The 16,038-nt window shown below is 44.6% G+C and overlaps 1 protein-coding gene across 1 annotated transcript; it reads left to right on the top strand.

The window, feature by feature from the left end:
- The first annotated feature begins 11,935 nt into the window (after nucleotides 1-11,935).
- Nucleotides 11,936-13,461, top strand: CLDN23 (claudin 23). Its single transcript, XM_075849999.1, has one exon. The coding sequence runs from the start codon at nucleotides 12,193-12,195 to the stop codon at nucleotides 13,039-13,041; it is 849 nt and encodes a 282-aa protein (XP_075706114.1). The 5' UTR covers nucleotides 11,936-12,192; the 3' UTR covers nucleotides 13,042-13,461.
- The last annotated feature ends 2,577 nt before the right edge of the window (nucleotides 13,462-16,038 follow it).

Below are 16,038 nucleotides of genomic sequence, written 5' to 3'. Positions count from 1 at the left end.
AGTGGTCAGTCATAAACTCTACGTACTTTGCAGAGGTCCTTTTCACACCGTCAGGGACCCTAAAGGGGCCTACCAGCTCTCTCCCCATGATTCCAGCCCAAAACATGACTCTGCCATCTCCTTGCGGACGTCGCAGCCTTGTTGGGACATGGTGGCCATTCACCAACCATCCACTACTCCATCCATCTGGACCATCCAGGGTTGCACGGCACTCATCAGTAAACAACACGGTTTGAAAATTAATCTTCATGTATTTCTGAGCCCACTGCAACCGTTTCTGCTTGTGAGCATTGTTTAGGGGTGGCCGAATAATAGCTTTATGCACACTTGCAAACCTCTGGAGGATCCTACACCTTGAGGTTCGCGGGACTCCAGAGGCACCAGCGGCTTCAAATACCTGTTTGCTGCTTTGCAATGGCATTTAGGCAGCTGCTCTCCTAATCCTATTAATTTGTCTGGCAGAAACCTTCCTCATTTTGCCTTTATCTGAAAGAAACCATCTGTGCTCTGAATCAGCCACAAATGTTTTCACAGTACGATGATCACGCTTAAGTTTTCTTGAAATATCCAATGTTTTCATACCTTGTCCAGGGTATGGCACTATTTCACGCTTTTCGGCATCCTTTTTCTTTCCCATATTGCTTGAAACCGGTGGTCTGCTTAATAATGTGGAACGTCCTTCTTAAGTAGTTTTCCTTTGATTGGGCACACCTGGCAAACTAATTATCACAGGTGTCTGAAATTGATTACAATGATCCAAAGAGCCCTAAGACACAATACCATCCATGAGTTTAATTGAAAAACTAATAATTAAATGTTTATGATACTTAAATCCAATGTGCATAATAATTTGGAACACGGTGTATATTACAAATGTATCTACATTTATAAATTGCATGCATTAGCACAAAGTGGCCCCGTTTCTAGATCCTGCCGTGGGGAACTTGACGGGTGACGTCACTCTCTGCACTGGCTCTGGCCTCTTTGTTGATCTTGAATTCTTTGCCTTGTGAACGACACGTCACTTGTGACGTGGTGTATATCGGCTTGTTCTGCTTCACAGCCCGTAACGCGCATGCGCTGTCACTGCTTTTCTCGCGGTCCCTGCTGTTCTCGAGATAACAGCAGGGGCCCCGCATGCGCATTACAACAGAACAAGCCGATATACACCACGTCACAAGTGACGTGTCGTATACCCGGAAAAAATTTAAGATCAACAAAGCGGCCAGAGCAGAGAGTGACATCACCCGTCAAGTTCCCCACGGCAGGATCTGGAAACTGGGCCACTTTGGAAAACGTAAGTATATTACAAATGTATTTACATTTATAAATTGCAAGCATTAACACAAAGTAATTAAATCTCGGACAACCCCTGAAGGGAGCATGACTTATCTGACTGAGTACAGCACTGCCCAACCACTATCACATTGTATGTACCGAGCTGGGCAGAACTGTATGCATATGGAACCGCCTAACTAAGTGTACAGTAGTGTAGAAGTACAGTATAAAAAATATAACCAACACCAAATTTCTTTAGAATGTGGGATTGACCCGGGGGGGTTGGCCACAGCTTTATTTTTAAAATAATTAGATTCATTTTAATATAACTTTATCCATAAATAACTTAATCAAAATCAATGACCCAAAATAGAAGTCAACAAAACCTGCATGCCAGCCTATCCCTAAGGGCATGTAGGTAATAAACTAACCTCCGCCATAAGGTGACCGTGTAAATCCCTTAACTACACGGCTCACTGACCCCCAACAAATACAAGGCCTGCTCAACCCCATCCTGCAGCCTGGACAAAAAGATATCCAGACCAATGTCCGTCAGGTGCACCCCGTCCTGTAATAACAAGCACCTGTTGTCCCCCTCCAACTGTCTGTGGCGGATCACGACACCTCCTCTGGCCCTCACAAATCTCGACACCCTGGTGTTCAATAAACGCTTACCCCTTTCAATGCCATTAATGTCTCTAGCCCTGTGCCACACCAGTCTCGGGACGATCTTCGACCACACTAACACCAGACGGGGAAAGAAGGAAGAAAATCTGTCAAGATCCGAGTGGATCAATTAGATCAGCTCACCCAACCTGAGCGAACACAGGTCATTTCCGCCCAGATGCACCACCAACGCAGTCGGCCCCGACCGGAGCCGACTCAACTCCACAACCTCGGGCAGTGCCTGCAACCAGCGCAGACCCCGGAGACCTCCCCAATCAACTCGGCATCCATAAACCCCAATGCCCGTCCTCCTGGCCGAATAGCAGCTCGGCGTTCCGCCCAGTACACATAGGAGTGACCGATGATCCACACAGAAGGACGAAAACCAAAAATAAACAAAATGAAATTAGTGCAAAATAAGATCAGGACGAACATAACCTGCAAAACACTCAGAACGCCGCTGCCCGATGCGGCGCACCTCAACGTCCAGTAAACACAACTCACTAGCCATAATTGCAGCCCCTATCTGAAAAGACTCCTATAATCCCCCAGAGGAAAACCGACCTGGCTAAGGGCCCTCCTAAAAACAGATGAAAATTAAAAACGCGTAAGGGGGGAAATGTGTAAATGCGACAAAAATTGAGGCACGAGCGTTTGTAGACGCAAAAAATCTGACACTGTCGTAACCGGGCAAGCAACCCCCAGAACTGGCTTGAGCAAAACCCAACAACCCCGGCCAAAAAACGTCCGTCTTGGAACGCCGAATACGGATACGCACCCCCGCGGGGGAAACTGCAACATCTTCCAACATAAGGCCACTGGGGGGAGACGCGTCCATTAGTACTAACTCGGTAAATGCCGCCGAAAATAGGGCTGTCTCATAAGGAGAAGAACATACTACAGCCAGCGCAGAGATCAACTGCCTGAACAATGAAAACGTAACCGGTCGCCGCGACTCCCGTCTTGAGGCCAATTTCTTCCAGCCCTTCGGAACATTCACAATGAAAAAAGTTTGTCACATCCGACCAGCCCCGCAATTTGAAAGAGAAAGCCACGGCGGCCATACGTCGCTGAGCAACTAAGCCCGAAACACCCTGCTTCGCGAAGAGCTGACAAATAATCCAAAGTGATAGTAGTGCACAGTGCCAAATCCTTTCCAGGAATTCTATCACCAGCAGCGCTCAACCACTCCACGCATTACCATAAGTGGACCATGTTGAGGGCGCGAGGGCAGATCGCAGTATGGGAACGAGCTGCAATACAGCATCCTCCACAATGCATCCGGGCAGCGGGTCCCTACCGGTGCGGCCAGCGGGCAAATGGAACGAAAAACCTGCCAATTGAAATGAGATAAAGCATCAGCAACAGTATTTTCAACACCTGGAATCTGACGAGCCTTTAATTGAATATTAAATTGCAAACAGCGCAAAACCAGATGTCGAAGTAAAATCAAAACAGGACCTGAGGAGGAAGTAAGATGCTTAACCGTGAAAACGACACACTTTATCCGACCAAAAAACAACTGACCTGTTAGAAAGTGCCTCCCCCCACAAATCAACCGCCACGACTAAAGGAAAGAGTTCCAACAACATAATATCCGCGCACCAACCCCTGTCCCGCCAAGATTTGGACTAACAGTCAGCACACCAATCGGATCCAAATAACGCGCCAAAACCCACTGCGCTAGACGCATCAGTGAACAATTCCAACTCAGAATTGGGAACAGAAGGAGCCTGCCAACATGTACGACCATTATAATCATCCAAAAAGGTGCGCCAGATGTGCAAATCAATCCCATTACTAACGGATGCTGTAATGCGAACATAGTGGGACGGCATCGAAACCCCACGAGTCGCCAGGGACAACAGTCTAGAGAAAACCCTACCCATAGGCAAAATCCTGCACGCAAAGACCAACACACCCAACAAAGACTGTATTTGCTGCAATTGTAATTTACGAGAGGACACCGCCAAGTCTAAAGCAGACCGCAACTTAACAACTTCATCTAGGGGCAAACGAAAAACCATATCCGAGGAAAGAATCTCAATACCCAAAAAACACAACACAGTAACGGGGCACTCAGTCTTCTCCACGGAAAGAGGGACCCCAAAGCGCTGAGCAATGTATTGGAACAACCTCAACAAAAACCGACACTGGGATGAATCACCTGAGCCCACAAACAAAAAGTCGTCTAAGTAGTGGGTCACAGCACCACAACCCGAGACATTGCGCAGCACCCATTCAACAAAAGAGCTAAACACCTCAAAATAGGAACAAGAAATTGAACATCCCATGGGCAGACACGTCATATTAAAAATAACCATCTAGAGACCAACCTAGAAAGCGGATGCGATATCCAACTTTGCCATAAGGGCGCCCGAACCCGCACAACACACCTAACGCTCCACATAGGGCACGGACATAGGGAGAAGGGGGGACTACCTCGCTGCCAGCATCCGCGCCGACAGCACTGCCTCCTGGGATGCCAGCGCTGGAGGAGACGCCAGATGCAGGCAGGATAGGGCAGCGCCAGCCGCGACCTCTGAACTGACGACCGCAGGCCGCAGATTACCTACAGCTGAGGGTGACATGTGGGCAGGTGGGCAGATGGATCTAGCGCAGCGCCGCCTGGGCGCAATAGTAGAGGGAGCCGGCTCAGCTGCCTCCAGAAGCAGGGACTCAAGCCATGCGCTCCCTTTAGCAGCTATGGTACTACGGATCGCATTAACTAACTCCTGCCTGTCCATCCTTGAAATTTCCACGGCCAAAAGAGAAAGTACAAGGGGACTGTTGAGCTTATAAATTCCCCCCTATTAATATAACCCCCCCCCCCCCATTCCCACCCATAGGCTTACACACAAGCCCAGGAACAGAGAGAGAGAAGGTAGGGGGTAGGAGGGGGATAAGCCCTGCACTTCTCCTACACACTGAACCAAATTAACCCCTACCTGGCAACAGTCCCAGTCCCAGCGGCTAAACGCCTATGGGCCTACAACACAGGCCCCTTCATTACCGGTGGCGTCACCTGCAACGGGCATCCGGGGCCCTGAGCGACTGCCACATTCATTTGTATTTGCGTCCTTACAATTGAATACTGACCAGTTTTTTTTATTTGTTTGTGTGCTGTATCTACAAGGGGGGGCTGTAAGTCGCTATCTACAAGGGGGTCTGTGTGGCACTATCTACAATGGGGTGTGTGTGGCACTATCTACAAGGGAGGCTGTGTGGCACTATCTACAATAGGGGCTGTGTGGCACTATCTACAAGGGGGTGTGGCACTATCTCCAAGAGGGGGCTATGTGGCATTATCTACATGGAGGCTGTATGGCTCTATCTACAAGAGGGGCTGTGTGGCACTATCTACAAGAGGGGGTTGCGTGGAACTATCTACAAGGGAGGCTGCGTGGCACTATGTACAAGAAGGGGCTGTGTGGCACTATCTACAGGAGGCTGTTCATTATTTCACCGTGTATTCGCATTAGCCTCAGTTATACAATCTGTTTGAGTCAGGCACTGACCTCTTTAATTTATTTTCTTATAATTTTTTGTTATGTTAACTACCTTATAGAACTATATTACTTGTAAAATGTACAAATATTTTTATGCTCGAGTTACATAAAAAAAATTACACCTCATTGATTGGCAGAGAACGCAAAAATGGCGAGGGGGAAGAAGATGTCGGGAAAGAAGTTGGGGGGTGCCAGACTGAATCTTTGCCCCGGGTGCCGGAGAACATAGCTACGCCTCTGACCATATAGTGCCATAATGATGTAAACAAAATAACAGCAAAAGTGCCATACAATGCTTAAAGGGGTTTTCCCATCAGGGACACTTATGATATATCCACAGGATATCATAAATGCCAAATAGATGCAGGTCCCACCTCTGGGACCCGCACCTATCTGTAGAACGGGGCCCCCTAAACCCAGTTCTACCTTTCTGTGTTGCGGTTTAAGTGTGTGATTTCCGTCCATGAAGAAGAAAACAGCGTAGCTCGCTGAGCTACGCTATTTTTGTAACTCCCATAGTAGTCAATGGCAGGTAGCATACGAGCTACACTGTTTCCGTAACTACCATTCAGTTCTATGGGACTTACGGAAACCGCGTAGCCGTCTTCATGGACGGAAATCACACACTTCAGCCACAACACTGAGAGGTAGAACCGGGTTTAGGGGGTCCCGTTCTAGAGATAGGTGCGGGTCCCAGAGCTGGGACCCGCATCTATCTGACATTTATGACATATCCTGTGGATATCTCATAAATGTCCCTGACGGGAAATCCCCTTTAAACAATAATACCATGACACAGTGTGCAAAAGTGTCACGCACAACCTAAACAAAGTCTCTATGTGGTGCTGAAATAACGCTACCCAATGGCCAAATAATATTGTAAAACAGTTTTATAAATAATACCACCTTTATTAATGCTGTAATATAATTCAGGTCACAAACAATATTATTATTAATAATAATAATAGGTTTTCCAGTCCCTAAGGCCTTATTCACACGAACGTGTTTAACGTCTGTGATGATTTTCACGCGCGTCGCACGGACCTATGTTAGGGAATGGGGCCGTTCAGACAGTCCGTGATTTTCACGCAGCGTGTGTCCGCTGCGTAAAACTCACGACATGTCCTATACTTGGCCGTTTTTCGCGCATCACACACCGATTGAAGTCAATGGGTGCGTGGATATCGCGCACTGCATACGGAAGCACTTCCGTGTGTTGAGCATGATTCGCGCAACAGTAGATAAAAAAATGAAGGAAAAAATAAAAGCACTTCCTTCATTTCTTTTTCTAAACATCAAAACCGCGTGTCATAAACATGGCATATGCGTGAAAATCACGCAGACACGCAGCCAATACTGATGACACACGGAACTGCAACGCGCAAAACACGCAGCGTTTTTTGTGCGTGCAAAACTCACGTGTGGATCCGGCCTAAAAATGTATGGCCTAACCCTAGGATAGGCCATCAATAGCTGATTGCTTGGGGTCCAACTCCCAGGATCAGCTGTTTTGAATGGGGTGCATCGCTGCCTCCCCTTCATTTGTACTTGCTCACTGTGAATCGTCGACACAGATGTAGTGGTGATTCACAGTATTGCAGCCTTCTCCCGTTGAAGTGAATTGGATAAGACTGTAAGGGTATGTTCACAAGCAGTGACCAGAAACGTCTGAAAATACGGAGCTGTTTTCAGGCGAAAACGGATCTTGATTTTCAGACTTTTTTTTTTAACAACTCGCGTTTTTCACGTCATTTTTTACGGCTGTTTTTGGAGCTGTTTTTCAATGGAGTCAATAAAAAACGCCTCCAAAAACGTCCCAAGGAGTGTCCTGCACTTATTTTGACAGCGACGCGTAAAATAAAGGCTCGTGGAAACAGAACATCGTAATTCCCATTAAAAGCAATGGGCAGATGTTTGTAGGCGTATTGGGGGAATTTTTTCAGGTGTAATTCGAGGCGTAAAACGCCAGAATTACGTCTGAAACCACTTTGTGTGAATATACTCTCATACTGTGAAGAATTGCCGCTACATCTGTGTCGGCCAATCACAGTGAGCAAGTAGAAATGAAGGGGAAGCAGCGATGCACCCCCATCAAAACAACTGATTGGTGTCGGTGCCGGGAGTCGGACCACGATCGATCAGCTATTGATGGCCTATCCTGAGAATAGGCCATCAATGTTTAGGGACTTGAAATCCCCTTTATTATAACCATATACACAACAATCTAGTCACATAGTAAATTACCTGGGTGTCTATTAAAACAACAAGGTGAATGCTCATGATGGTCAAGTGTGCAGGTGAAAAATTGATGACGTGGGAAAATTAGGAGATCGAGAGTGGTGCTACTATTGTAAAAAAAAAAAAAAGACGGTATGTTTTTCTATTTGCATACAGCCCCATTACGTGCCTATCTAACGTAAATATTAAAATAATTTTCTCGAGATATTTATCATAGCAGTTAACTAAATGTTTCCTTAAAGTGTATCTATACTTTTAAAAAACTTCTGATATGTCATAGCGATCTGATCGCTGATCGCTAAAAGTCAGCAGCAGAAGTGGTCGGGTGAGCGCTGCGCCGCCTCGTTTCTGATCAGCTTTTCTCGGATGACAAGTATTCCTGGGTGTTTGGACTTTATTACTGCAGCCCCAACTTCTGCTTTTAGGCTATGTTCACACGGGGTCTTTTGCCGAGTTTTTTGACGCGGAAACCGCGTCGCAAAACTCGGCAGAAACGGCCCGAGAACGCCTCCCATTGATTTCAATGGGAGGCGTCGGCGTCTTTTTCCCGCGAGCAGTAAAACTGCCTCGCGGGAAAAAGAAGCGACATGCCCTATCTTCGGGCGCTTCCGCCTCCGACCTCCCATTGACTTCAATGGGAGGCAGGAGAAAGCGTGTTTTATGCCCGCGGTGCTCAATGGCCGCGGGCGAAAAACGGCGCGATAATTGCTATTCACACGGAGTATTTTGGGGGAGGAATATCTGCCTCAAAATTCCGTTTGGAGCTTTGAGGCAGATATTCCTCCCCCAAAATACTCCGTGTGAACATAGCCTTATAGGCAAGCGTTATGATCTTTTTTCGGTATGGCTTTTTTTTTTTCTGTTTCAGGCGCCACACCAGGAAAAATCACTCAGAGATGAATGTGACTTAGTAACCTAGGCTTCTTTTTTTTAATGCATAGCCTTGTACAAATAAAGGGCTACTTGAATGCAGGCTAGCCTGTTAAGGTGTAGCCAATCTTGTTTCCTCAAGAAGTCAGACACTTGTGTAAGAATCTCAAACAACTGGTTTCACAATGTAAATTTACTGTCAGAGAAAAAGGGAGTATACCCAGAATATGGCGGATAAGTCACTTCTTGTGTTCAATGTTTGCATTGTTTAAACTGCACCGAGTGCACGAGAATATGAATTTAAGTCACACGTTTATTTTTTATTTTTTTTAGAATGCATCAATAGTTCCAGACTCCAAGGGTATGTACACACGGCTTTTTTCGGGGCATAAACACCCCGAAAAACGGCTGAAGATACGGAAGCTGAATGCTAAATGTTTTTTATGCGGCTGTCTAAAAAACGGCGCGTAAAAAAACACCCTGTAAAAAGAAGTGCATGTCACTTCATGAATCGTTTTTGCATTTTTCATCACAGAAAACAGCCTCTGATTGTCGAGCGTTTTTTTAAGCTGAAAACTTTTTTTCAGGAGTTTTTTGGAGCAGTTTTTGGAGCTGTTTTTCTATTGACACAATGGAAAACTGCTCCAAAAACCGCTCAAGAAGTGACATGCACTTCTTTTTTGCGGCCGTTTTTTTACGCGGCCGTTTTTCGTTTTACTATTTAAAAAACACAACCTCTGAGCGAAACACCGTTTTCCCCATTGAATTTAAAGGGCAGATGTTTGTAGGAATTCAGCTACCGTTTTTTCGGGCGTATTTCGGGGCATTTACGCCCCAAAATACGCCTGAAAATACAGAGTGTGAACATACTCTAAGGCCTTATTCAGACTAGCATATTATACGTCTGTGTGCTGGCTGTTAAAAAACGGCACACGGACTTATGCAATTCAATGGGGCTATTCATACATCCGTGGTTTTTCACGTAGTATGTGTCCGTTGCATAAAACTTACTGCATATCCTATTTTAGTCCGTTTTTGCGGGTCACGATGCCAATTGAAGTCAACTGGTGCGTGAAAAACTTGGACAGCACACAGACGACATCTGTGTGCTGTCCGTGTTTTTCACGCACCAGTTTAATCCACACTGAAAATCTGCAGTAATTCTGCTGCGTGTGAATTCACGCAAATGCTTTGGCTTGCCAGATGTGGGATTAGGCTGTGTTCACATCTGCTTTGGAGGGTCTATTAGGAGCCTCTGTTGCAAAATCTGTAAAAAAAAAAAAAAAAAATTGGAAAAATTAGCGATGCATGCTGCGCTTTTTTTTCGGGTAAAATGACAGACACCATGACGGAAACCCAATGAAACCCGTTAAAGTCAATCAGGGCTGTCGGACGCCGTTGGTGTTTGTCATGGGATGGATCCGTCACAGCATTGTATTCCATTTTTCTGCTCCTATGACTGAACAGAAAAACAGAATACCTAGCGCAGGTGTGAACAGAGCCTTACACATTATGATAGATGTGGGGTACAGCTCTGGCACCCAAATCTATTTCCAGCAAGGGGCTTACCAGGTGAAGTAGCTGCAATGAGCAGAGAATGAGCAGAGAGGTGACCATGGATGCGTGTCTCTCTCCATTAATTTTCATGGGAGTTACAGAAACAGCCGAGCAAGTGGGCTGGAGATAGGTGTGGGTCCCACATCTATGAGACCCGCATCTATTAGACATTTATGGCATATCCAGTGGATTTTACAACCAAGACACCAGTTAGGGTATGTTCACACGAGGGCGTCCGTTACGGCTGAAATTACGGGGATGTTTCAGCCTGAAAACATCCCCGTAATTTCAGCTGTACCGGCATGTGCAGGCGCTTGAACGCCGCGTCAATTACGGGCGTAATTAGCGCTGCTATTCATTGGAGTCAATGAATAACGGCTCTAATTACGGCCAAAGAAGTGACAGGTCACTTCTTTGACGCGGGCGTCTATTTACGCGCCGTCTTTTGACAGCGGCGCGTAAATATACGCCTCGTGTGAACAGACAAACGTCTGCCCATTGCTTTCAATGGGCAGATGTTTGTCAGCGCTATTGAGGCGCTATTTTCGGGCGTAATTCGGGGCAAAAACGCCCGATTTACGTCCGTAAATAGGCCGTGTGAACATACCCTAAGAGTAGATTCACACGTGGCATAATTTTACACCATGCAGATTTACATACGGATCTGCCGAGGAATTGCTGCGGATTTCAGTCTTTGCAATGCAACAGTCAGCGGCAAATCCGCATACAGATCCAAATGCAAACCTTGCGGATTTTGCGTTAGATACGCTGCAGTCAAATCTGTGGCATAAAAATATACCATGTGAGAAGCCTTCCTATGAAAGCATCTATAAAGATCTAGCAAAATGACAAATTTTCTTTAACCTCAATTTTTCAGCTAAAAATCAACATAACAAATACACAGAAAATCTGACACACGTGACGTAATATTTATAGGATCAGCTAAAGTATTCAGCCCAGGATCGTATCTTCATCCACGTTCCTAGTCCTCACAGGCAATATATAAAGTAAATCTCGGACTACCCATTTCAGAAATGGCTGAACAGAATTGTAATAAAATTGAGGGAAGAGGAGTTCATATATTATTAGATTTTATTATATTTTTACTGGTTATTCCCCGATTCCTCTTTAACATACATAATCCCACCAAATTAACATGCGTGTTCGGATCATCCAAGCATGTATATAAAAAGGTAGAAGATTCCTTCTATATAATCAGACATCCCCTCCTGTTCTTGTGGTGGACATTAATAAAATACTGATGCTGCCATTACTGACCAGGCAGAAGCTCCACTAATTTCACCTCATTAGTGATCTTTTTTAAAAAAAAATAATTCTGCAATATGCTTCTAAGACTAGATTCACACATGATGTTCTGTTGCAGTTATATACAGGTTGTTTTTTTTTTTTAAAACAAAGTTAGGAGTCGATACAATAGTAAGGAAAAGTATACAGGAACGACTGCTGTATCTATTCCTGGCTTTCTCTTAAGAAAAAAACACAAAAAAAACGGCACCAAGACCAGCATGTGTGAATCCAGCCATAATGACCAGTGTCAATGAATCCATGAGTGGTCACTGATTAGATTGAGATCGAGCTGTCAATCACACGCTATGTACAAGCCCCGCCCCTCAGAATACCTGTCCAGGACTCTCGCGCCCGGTGGCCCCGCCCTTCTTCCTGCTTCAACACACAGCGCAGTTTCTGTCAAGCCAGTTTCACTGCATTAAAGGGAACTTCACAGTCGCAAACTGAAAAAAGAAACTAAACGGAGGGTCGTCGAGCAGTCCAGAGCAGCATTGGATGGGGCACTCTGGTCTTCATGATGCCCGCTATACAAGCTGGAACCTAGGCTGAGTCTATTTATGCTGCTTTGTGCCTAGATCGCAGGGATCGTGTGGATTATAATCCTCCCAGATTAATCTCAGGTGTGCATTACACATCATTCCTTGTGTCTTCTCTCATACATTGCACTGCAGACTGTTGCTGGATAGCTTTACTCAAGGATCGACTATCCACCCAACACTCACAGTAACACTCCATCTGCATTGGTTTGGAAAGAGAAGCCTCCACTATGCGGACCCCCACTGTGATGATCATTGGCATGGTGCTTGCCCCCTGTGGGCTGGTGCTAAACCTCACCTCTACTGTGGCACCAGCCTGGCGGACCCTTAGTTCTTTGACTGACCGACCCACGGATGTAGTGCTGAGTCAGGGCATTTGGGATATTTGCCAGGAGACAACCACCAATCAGAACAAGCAATGTGGACAGGCGAACGTTGCATACTTCAGCCAACTGGTGGTGCAGGTTGCCCGGGCATTAATGATCAGCTCTCTGGTAGTCACTAGCCTGGGCATCGCTTTGGCCTCCTGGGGTGTACGCTGCTGGGAGGATGTACCGAACTTCCTAATGTCAGCATTTGGTGGTATGGTGATCTTCATCTCCGGAATCCTCAGCTTTATACCCATCGCCTGGTACAACAACCAGATGTACAACATGCCATCAGACGGTCAACTATTCACTTATGTTGGATACGCTCTGGTTCTCGGCTACCTGGGCAGCTGCCTGGAGATCATAAGTGGGTTCTCGCTAATGCTCTGCTTCGTGCCACCCTGTAAGAAATGCATAAAGAACAGGGGAAAACCTACTTCTGCCAAGTACTACAGCAAAAAGCAGACCCCCTACCAGGAAAAACCCGTCAGCCATGTCTACAGCATCCAGAACAATGACTATCCTACCAATAGGATTGGATACAGCATAGGGAATGACAACTACCAGCATGGGAAGAACGCCAGTTCTGTGGTTTCCAGTCCTAGGTCTTACACCAACCCCATGGATGTGACCGCTGGAGAGCACCCTGGAAGATATGGTAGACCTGCCAGCCAACTAAGTTCTCTACCTTGTGACTCTGATCTACTGTAGTAGACCTGTGTTGTCCCCTACTATGTAATTCCAGATGAAGGAGCATGTGAATTAACATGTACACAATTATATTTTTATATGTTTTTTATGCCTTGAAGTGATAACTTGATCATGCTGTTTTTTTTATGTTACCGTACTAGATATTTTCATGTGATCTGCTCTTGGGGATCACTTTGTAACACTATGTATGGGCTCATAGGGAAATAATACTTTAGTAAACATTTACAACTACATTAATATATTTTTCTATACCCTCTATGATTCCATTCAAAAATACTGTATGTGTCGTACATAAAACTATAAAATAGACACGGTTCATTGGAAGTTTATTTTATAATTTATTCTTTTCATTATTAGAAAGCAGAAATACGAGGGAAACTCAAGAAAAACAACCTAGTGCAATATCCTTCTGTTCATGCAGCAATATATATCCTGTTTTGTTTGTCTTTTTTCTAATCGTATGCCATATTTCTATTGAATAAATTTTTTAAGCCAAATTTCCAATTTGTTTGCTCATTTTGTGAATACTATAGGGGTATGTTTACAATCACATGCAGCAGATTAGTTGCTGAAATTTCTGCAACTGTCCTATTCATCTAAATGGGGTTTGCAGAAGTTTCTACAACAAATTTGCTGCATGTACGCTTAGGCTATGTTCGCACAGGGCGGATACGCTGCGTAAAAGCACACAGCGTATCCACTCTGGGTGCTGTAGGGAATTCCGGCCGAAAAACCGTACCAAATTGTGGTGCAGTTTTTTTTTAGCCAGAATGTCCGCTGCGGAATAATGCATGTAGAAAAAAAGTTTGATACTTACGTAACCGTGGTGACGCGTTCCTCTGCAGGCCGGTTTAGATCAGTTGCATATATAGCAAAAATTGATTGGGGGGAAATATCTTATATTTATTTATTTAATATTGGAATATTAATCTAAAAATGCAATAAATGAAAGGATAGTTTGCCATAATTGAAGTTTTGTATTGACACACAAACATTTCTGCAAAATTTTTCTGTGATTGTAGTATTAATGATCTATTTTTTGGGCCAATTTCCATCGCTCTTAAAATATATAATTGTTGGAGCCAACTATCCGGCAGCTCCCTTGTCCCTGCACTGTGGAGATCACCAGTTACATAATAGGCAGCAAACATCATCAATCTTTATTACTTTAGGAATCATAAAATAATTTTTATAACCCTGGAGAAAAAAATATTGTGAAAAGCAATCACACTTGAAGAATTCTTATAAAAACTGTCCGTGTTACCATAGCAACCCATCAGCTATCTAAGTTAAAGGTGTCATGTGGGGAGCGAAAAGTATTAGCAGTGTAGTCACTGCAGTATTTGAGTATACTCGCTAATATACATTCCGGTCCCCCGTCGCGCTGATTATGAGATTTTAATAGATTTTTATAGCGCTGGCGGGGGACCGGAATTCTAGTGGCACAGCCTTCCTTCATAACGACACGACTGTTCGTCATGTGACCGGCCCCGGTGTAATCTATGCACAAGCAGTAGTACAGCGATTCCATAGAATACAACGGTGCCGGTCACATGATGAAGAGTCGTGTCGTTATGAAGGGAGACTGTGCCACTAGACTTCCGGTTGTGAGGTATGGAATAACTGGTGTCTATAAATAGTCATTTCAATAATAAAATTATATTAGCAAGTTGCTCAACACGTAAGAAGATAATATAATTAAAGTACATTCAGTCAATGAGCCTCATTTATTCAAAATGTCTGTTAGAAACAATTTTCGTGTAAATCCCACAGATAAAAAATTGCTCCCTGTTCCATCAAGAGGGCGCATTACTGAGGAATTTTCCCATAGAAGCATAGTACACTATATGCCTCCATACAGGCTCTGTGATGCAGCTCTGCTAAAAATTACCGAATACACTCAAAAACCGGTCTAATTAATAATTTGGCAACAGAGACCTGTGAAAAACTATATTATTATTTTTTTAATAGACAGAAATCAGAAGTGGGTTTCGCTGTGGGACTACATACCATACAATGCTTGGCTGGTAATTATTATTTTGTATATTCCTTTGCACTATATTGCGTGGACGCATTGAGAAGGAAAAAACCCACGTTCACACGTGTCTGATTTGGCAAAGGCAAATTACAGTTTTTTGGTTTTTTTTTGGGATGTATTTAGGTCTATTAGAAGATTAGAGTCTGTGGTCCCTGAGACTGGAAGTGATGTTATTTAATAGCTGCAGACAGGAGCATATCACGCATTTTCATACACCCATTGATGTCAATGGGTGCGTGATGCGCGAGAAATGCACAAATATAGGACATGCCGTGAGTTTTACGCAGCGGACACTCGCTGCGTAAAAATCACTGACTGTCTGCACGGCCCCATAGACTAACATAGGTCCGTGCGAGGCGCGTGAAAACCACGCTCGTTGCACGGACGGATATCACGTTCGTCTAAATAAGCCCTAAGGGTATGTTCACACGCAGTGAGCAAAAACATCTGAAAATACGGAGTTGTTTTCAGGCGTTTTTTCAGAAGTTTTTTTAACAACTCGCGTTTTTCGCTGCGTTTTTGCGGACGTTTTTGGAGCTGTTTTTTAATGGAGTCAATGAAAAACGCCTCCAAAAACGTCCCAAGAAGTGTCCTGCACTTCTTTTGACAGGCCGTCATTTCACGCGCCGTATTTTGACAGCGACGCGTAAAATAAAGGCTCATGGGAACAGAACATCGTAAGACCCATTAAAAGCAATGGGGAGATGTTTGTAGGCGTATTAGAGGCGTTTTTTCAGGCATAATTCGAGGCGTAAAACGCCTGAATTACGTCTGAAACCACTGCGTGTGAACATACCCTAATAGCGCTCAAGGCTAAAATTCCTCTTTTGGGCCGGGGCTACATGGAGAATTTATGTAGCGCAACTTTTTTAAACTAACACACAAAATAAAAAATGTCTCAAGGGAAAACCGTTCCTGATTTTCAGACGTTTTTTTAATCAAAGTCGCTTTTTCCGCTG

Source organism: Rhinoderma darwinii, chromosome 1 (genome assembly GCF_050947455.1).
Source record: "Rhinoderma darwinii isolate aRhiDar2 chromosome 1, aRhiDar2.hap1, whole genome shotgun sequence".
NCBI lineage: Eukaryota > Metazoa > Chordata > Amphibia > Anura > Rhinodermatidae > Rhinoderma > Rhinoderma darwinii.
The sequence above is the reverse complement of the archived record's forward strand: the minus strand, read 5'-3'. Positions and strand labels throughout refer to the sequence as shown.

Bases quoted from the DNA above. Each gene is read 5' to 3' on its own strand.
- CLDN23 (XM_075849999.1), top strand. From the start codon at position 12,193: ATGCGGACCCCCACTGTGATGATCATTGGCATGGTGCTTGCCCCCTGT.